The sequence below is a fragment of the Arachis hypogaea genome, chromosome 5, assembly GCF_003086295.3.
Source record: "Arachis hypogaea cultivar Tifrunner chromosome 5, arahy.Tifrunner.gnm2.J5K5, whole genome shotgun sequence".
Taxonomy (NCBI): domain Eukaryota; kingdom Viridiplantae; phylum Streptophyta; class Magnoliopsida; order Fabales; family Fabaceae; genus Arachis; species Arachis hypogaea.
This window is the reverse complement of record NC_092040.1, coordinates 33,329,758-33,336,474: the sequence shown is the minus strand read 5'-3', so window position 1 is coordinate 33,336,474 and position 6,717 is coordinate 33,329,758. Positions and strand designations below refer to the sequence as shown.

The following is a 6,717-nucleotide window of genomic DNA, read 5'->3' as shown; positions in this document are numbered from 1 at the left end:
TTTTGACCCCCTCTAATATTTCTTCTAACTCCACCCCTGGATTTTGATAATTAATTTCAATATATATAGTGATTATTATTTTTTTCGCTTAAAGTCTTAAACTAATATTAGCCAAATCTCTGTGTGTATATGTATATTATACTAAAACTGTTAAGCCTAATATTTCCCTTCAAATAATAGCACATAGGTAATAAGGTAGGGAGAAAGTAAGGTAATTAAATAATCGAATAAAGCTTCTCCGGTGCCTGTTGCCTATGGGATACTGTGCAAGAAGATAAGCATGGAAATTGGAAAGTAGAGAGTTGAAAAGAGACTAGGAAATACTCAATAAGAGTAGTAATATAATTAGCTCCAAGACATTTTATGTTATTAACATTGCTGATTGATCCAGAAAGGAGCTCTATTGAAGTTGATGAATTCTTTACATATATTGAAAGTGGACGTATGGAATTTCCTTTTCATGGTTTCGAAAGTTACTTTCAGCCATAGGTTGAAGCTTAAGAGTTTATACAATTCCTAAATACAAGATGTCAAATTAAATTATATTTTGACTTCCATTTAAAAAGGTCCATGACCTAATAATATATGAAAGAGAACGTTTGTTACAGAAAAAAGAAGAGAAAATTAGAGTAAAAAGTAAGATAAAAATGCAGTCTTGGTTGGGATATAACTTAATGATCAAGAAATCATCATAAGAAAACCACATAATATATTTTTTAAATATTTTTAAAATATCAGTATTTTAATAAATTTAACCGTTAATTTTAATTATAAAAAATATATAATATATTAATTAAAATAAAAAGTTAAAATTATTAAAATATGAATATTTTAAAAATATTTAATTTTATATATATACTTTGCTGGAATTAAATATCTTTTTCTGATGTTGTGCAAGGAATAACATTTGCATGTTTGAAAACATTAAATAATGGATTCCCTTGCTTAGGGAATAAAGAAAAAGGAATAAGAAAGCATATATATCTTAACATTGATTCTACCTTTCACTATTAACAGAATGGATATTTCTAGAGACGAAATTCTCACACTAAGAATAATGCATATGATGATGATATCATGTACTACTAGTTAACAGGGATACCCACCTTGTATTATACATCATATTAACTGTAATTTACTATCATTGAATCTCCAAAAAAGAAAATTATATATTAACCAAACCTCTTTAATTACTAGAAAAATAATAAAATTAATCAATAATCAACTAACAAAAACTGTCGTATGTCTAAAAATTAAAATATTTAACATTTGAAATCTAAAAATTACACATCTGAAATTTATATATATTAACTTGTTATTAATTATTTTTATTATTTTGAGAGCTTTATCCTAACAAGAAAGAAAAACGACGAGAAAAGATTCTTAACAAACAAAATTAAATTCGTATATAAACACCGTTGTTTTTTTTATAAAAATATTAAATAACCAATATTTTTATTTTTATATTATATTTAAATCAACAAAACTAACTTTCTTAGCATTTTTCTAGTTTTATATCACATCCCTCCTTATGATATCACAATACATTTTCCCATAACTAATAGCAAAAAGGCGTGGTGTGCAAACTCAAACTTTATAGGTTAGTACATTAATGTTTGGAAAATAATAAAAAAAAAGTACAAAATAGTTTAAGATTGTTTTATTTTATATTTATTAATTATTTTTAAAATAAATATATAATATAGATGTAATAATATATTATTTTAAATATTGTATATATAAAATTATAAATACTAAATAAAATAAAATAATTTTAAATTATTATTTTTTTAATATTATTGTTTGTATATTATTATTGGTTTTTATATAAAGTGAATACGATGATAATGATATTTTTGTATAAAGATGATATTATTAATGATAATTTAATTAAATATATTCAATTAATTTGAATTTTATGGTCTCTATTATTTCAGGTCTGATTTTTATTTTATTTGTTAGGTAATTTACATAAATAAAATAAATGGGAGAAAGTGTTACGTAAATACAACATTCTGAAAAATCAGACGCAAATGCAACAAACCTAATTATATGTAATTCGCGACCCTAACGCGGTTTCTGATTACACGTAATTCGCTAGACCCTATCGCAGATTACGTTCAGAAGCTGCAAATAGATAAACCGCTACACCCTGTAGCGGTTTATGAACAGATGGGCCTAAAGTGTATTCCGCAAGACCCTGTAGCGGATTATGAAGGGAGTGATTCACTATAAAAACTGCATGAGGGTGTAACGGATTTCATTTCATGAATGTTGATAGGGACTTAGAGAGAGAAAGTAGAGAGAAGGCAGAGAAAAAATGGTGGGTTTAAGGTGAGTTTCTTGGAACAGTCCAATTAAGCGGAACCATGGAAGATGAAAGGCGATTGTACCGGCTCAACGGCGTTACTCACGTAGCCGAAACCATCAATGAAGAGGCAAGTCTCTTTATTCTCTTTCAATTGGATGATATCTGTATATTTTATTTAATCTTAAGGAAGTTATTTATTAATTAGGAAAATAGAACCTTAGTTTAGTTTAGGTTTTGAAAATTAAAATTTTAAATTTTAAATTTAAATTTAAATGAAGAGAATTTGAAATTTAAATTGTAGATGGTAAATTTGTAATTTTAAAACTTAGGTACTTTATGTCTTGAAACATAAATTATGGTTTGGTAATGTGAGTGTTAGAAATTAATTAGGTGTTCTTTATTTCTGAATATGCAGCCAACCCGATGTATTTATAGCGTTCACAGGCAACAGAATATGCCGTTACATGATAGGATCATACCTTACTTGGAGAGGGCTGGGTTGTACCACCTGACTAGGCTGAATGCGCATTGGTTTTGGTTGGATGAGCCTTTGGTCAGCGCATTTATCGAGAGGTGGCAGCATGAGACCCACACTTTCCATATGCCGTTCGGAGAGTATACTATCACGCTACAGGATGTGACATATTAGCTGGGGCTGCCCGTGGATGGCCAACCTATTTTTGGGTGCATGATTGACTTTCACCTGCATATCGAGGGGCCAGACCAGCATGGGAGTGGTTCCAGGAGTTATTTGGTGAGCTTCCGCCACCGGATAAGAGAAAGTTATACACGGTCCACTTCACATGGTTCCATGAGAGGTTCAGGGTGTTACCGGCTGATGATTCCGAGGAGACCATGCGCATATATGCACGTGCGTATATTATGACGCTTCTGTCGACACAGCTGTTCATTGACAAGAGTGGTAATCGGGTCCACTTTCGGTGGTTGCCATTTGTGGCGAGACTTGACGACATGGACAGCTATAGCTGGGGTTTAGCTGCGTTGGCATGGTTGTACCGATGCATGTGTAGGATGGCAAATAGAAATGTCACCATCTTGGTCGGGCCCCTACAGTTGCTACAGTCATGGATCTTTTGGCGGTTCCCCACACTGAGGCCGCAGGGATTTAACACTTTTTCTTTTCCGTTGGCATCCAGGTATTCGTTAATACACGTAGTCTTTCATTCTCCGTTACAAGTTATTAACGTTCTACATATGAAATTACAAATTTATGTAATATTTCTATCATTCAGATGGGCCACTTATTTACCCACGTCTGATGCAAAGGAACAAAAGATTATTCAGTATCGCCTGGCATTAGATTGACTGGGTGATCGAGATGTAAGTCATTTGTTTTTGTTTTCAATATTTTATTCGTTCTTCCCTCACTTATTTGTATACATTGTTACCATGCTGACTGGTCTCCTCACTATCAGATTGTGTGGGAGCCTTATGGTTCGCTGGACGTACTTGCAGTCATTCATCCGGAGATATTGACTGAGGAGCACAGTCGATTATGGCTGGGCCACAATTCTATGCGGACTTCGCTGAGATAATACGGGGTGACGACGTTCAGCAGTACCAGAGTTCAATTTCAGGGGGTCCGTCCGAGCCCCCTGAATACAGGCCACAGCCAGCAGATGTGCCGTCCTAAGTTCCTGACTCCCAGCTGCCGGTCGACCTTAATGAGTCCGCAGGCGGCCCATACAATACTTGGTTTGGCATGGAGGGGACGCCGCCATCTGCATTTGGAGTGGGTCTACAGGATGCTCCGTCCGGAGATCAGCGAGCGACCAGAGTTAGGCGTCCGACTCGATGTGGCACAGGCTCGTACCTACATGGTCCATTTGGGGACGACCATGATGATGATGGTGACCAGCAGTAGCGCCCCTCGTGTTAGTTTTGACCGTTATATTTTTATGAATTATGACTTATTTATTTCCTGTTAGTGTTAATGACTTGTGACTATTATATTTATATGACTTATGCAGTAATTTATTTTGTGATAGTGTTAATGCTTGATGGCTATTATATTTTCTATGACTTCATATATTTGTACGACTTATTGCTTATGACGAGTATATTTGTATGACTTCATATATTTTACATCATGGGTTGTTACTATTATACTGGTATTCATGAATTTGTTCCAAAGTTTCACTCCCTTCATAATCCGCTACAGGGTCTCGCGGAATACACTTTGGACTCATCTGTTCATAAACCGCTATAGAATGTAGTAGTTTATGTGTTTGCAACTTCTAAACGTAATCCGCGACAGAGTCTAGCAGATTACGTGTAATCAAAAACCACGTTAGGGTGTTGCGGATTACATATAATTAGGTTCGTTGCATTCTAATTTTTCAGAATATTGTATTTACGTAACACTTTCTCCTATTTATTTTATTTATATAAATTGTCCTTATTTATTTTTGGATTAAGTATGGTTTTGATCCAAAAAGTTTTTTGTCAGAATCGAAACCGTCCCTCTTCTAATTTTTTATTTAAAATCGTCCTTAACATTTTTTTCGTATTAAAATCGTCCTTTTTAATAAAATTTTTTATGTTATTCCTAAACTACCCCTATTCCTATTTTAATAATAAAAGTTATAAAATTCAAAAAAAAAAAGAAAACGCGTGTTAGGAGAAAAGAAAAGGGTATACGAAGGGGGAGGGGAGGGGAAAAGAAGGGGGGTCGGGTGGGGGAAGGGGAGGCAGGGAGGGGGAGGGGACGGGGTGGGGGTGATGGGAAGGGGAGGGGGAGGGGGCGCAGGGTGGGGGTGGGGGTGGGGGTAAGGGGAGGGGACGCGGGGAGGGGGTGGGGGTGGGGGGAAGTGGAAAGTGGGGAGGGGGACGGTGGCGGCGTTGGTGGTGGTATTGGTGGTAGTGGTGGTGTTGATGGTGGTGTTGGTGGAGGTTGTGGCGGTGGTGTTGGTGGTGGTGGTGGTGGAGGAGGAGGAAGTAATTGTGTTGGTAGTGGTAAAGGTATTTTTGTCCAAAAAAAAGGATAATTTTAATAAAAAAAAATGTTAAGGACGATTTTAAATAAAAAATTAAAAGAGGAATAATTTCGATTCTAGTAAAAAAATTTTGAGACCAAAACCATACTTAACCTTTTATTTTTATATTTTTAAAATTAAGTATTAATTTTTACTAAATTAAATACCATCTTTTAAACATGACAGTATTAAGCTTCAGTTAAATATGTTAAGCAATAATTTTATCCGTAGCAAAACTACATACAAAAAAAGAAAGATAATAACTCTTTTAATTTTAATTTTTTACATGTAAATTATATATATAAATTTTAATTTAAATTTTTTTAAAATTTTATTTTAATCTTATTTTATTGCTTAAATATTTTTAATTCCTATCTAATTCTATCCTTTTATTTTATGAAGATGCCGCCATGAAAATATGGGTGGTGTAGTGTGTGGCCCGGGATAAAGTGATGGAATGCAATGGAAGCTTCTGTCAAATGTGGTCCAAAGGATGATATTTATTATGATCTGATAAATGCATATAAATACATAGAAGATCGGACCAGATAACATAGCTTTGCCGTTCATTTTTCTATTGTCATTCACGGAACTCAAAGATATCTTTCTTTCTTCAATTCCGGTTTCGATCCATTAGTAGTAGTTACTTCATATCTTTTTTATTTATTCGATTCTCCCAACCAAACTCCATACACTTCTTCCATGCTAATTTGGTAACGCACCCTCCCTTTATTTTTGATGGTGATGCTCACTCAAACACATCAATTATGTGTTTGACTTTTAATTTCTCCTCATATTCTATTGTTCACGGCTTGGCTTCAATTCCACACAATATTTTTCCACTCATGCTCCACTATCACGCCCCACATTTTTCCTTTTTAATACTGTTGTGTCTGTTGGGGTTCCTTTCACATGTTGTTCCTAACCCTCTCTAGCATACGAAGCCCAAAGAATGTTAGCTTTTCATTTAATGTCTCCATTAATTAATAACTTGGATTAATATTGATGAGGGTGATGTAGATGACTTGTAATGATGAAAAAGTTATGGAGGAATATTTACACACGGAATAACGAAAAGAAAATATCAACATAGTTGATAGTGCAATTAAAAAAGGCATGTAGGCCATTTTTTGAGGAATCAGTTATAGTCTTTTGGTATTTTTGACCTTGTGTGTTGTTCTTTTTTTTTTTTTAATTTTGGTCTTTAGTCTTTTGTTTCATCCAACGTGTGTTTTTGTTTTGGTTTTCATGTGTGAGTTTGACGTGTCTTTTGTAAGGTTGGGGTTGTTTTGTTTTACTCTAGTTCGGCTGTTGTGTTTCGCTTTCCTTAAAGATAGAGAAAAAAAAAAAAAAAACTCATATTTGACAGAAATGATTACATATAAAAAATAGAGTTTAAATTTTTTACAT

The 6,717-nt window shown here is 33.8% G+C and overlaps 1 protein-coding gene across 1 annotated transcript; it reads left to right on the top strand.

Moving 5' to 3' along the window:
* The first annotated feature begins 2,369 nt into the window (after nucleotides 1-2,369).
* Nucleotides 2,370-3,637, top strand: LOC112803413 (serine/threonine-protein phosphatase 7 long form homolog). Its single transcript, XM_025846909.1, has 5 exons — nucleotides 2,370-2,438; nucleotides 2,613-2,615; nucleotides 2,727-2,926; nucleotides 3,034-3,468; nucleotides 3,565-3,637. Exons 1-5 carry the CDS (start codon nucleotides 2,370-2,372, stop codon nucleotides 3,635-3,637), a joined length of 780 nt encoding a protein of 259 aa, XP_025702694.1.
* Nucleotides 3,638-6,717: the final 3,080 nt, after the last annotated feature.

Coding starts and splice junctions, on each gene's coding strand:
- LOC112803413 (XM_025846909.1), top strand. CDS start 2,370: ATGGAAGATGAAAGGCGATTGTACCGGCTCAACGGCGTTACTCACGTA. Junction 2,927..3,033: donor TTCCATATGCCGTTCGGAGA/GTATACTATCAC, acceptor TCGAGGGGCCAG/ACCAGCATGGGAGTGGTTCC. Junction 3,469..3,564: donor TCTTTTCCGTTGGCATCCAG/GTATTCGTTAAT, acceptor TCTATCATTCAG/ATGGGCCACTTATTTACCCA.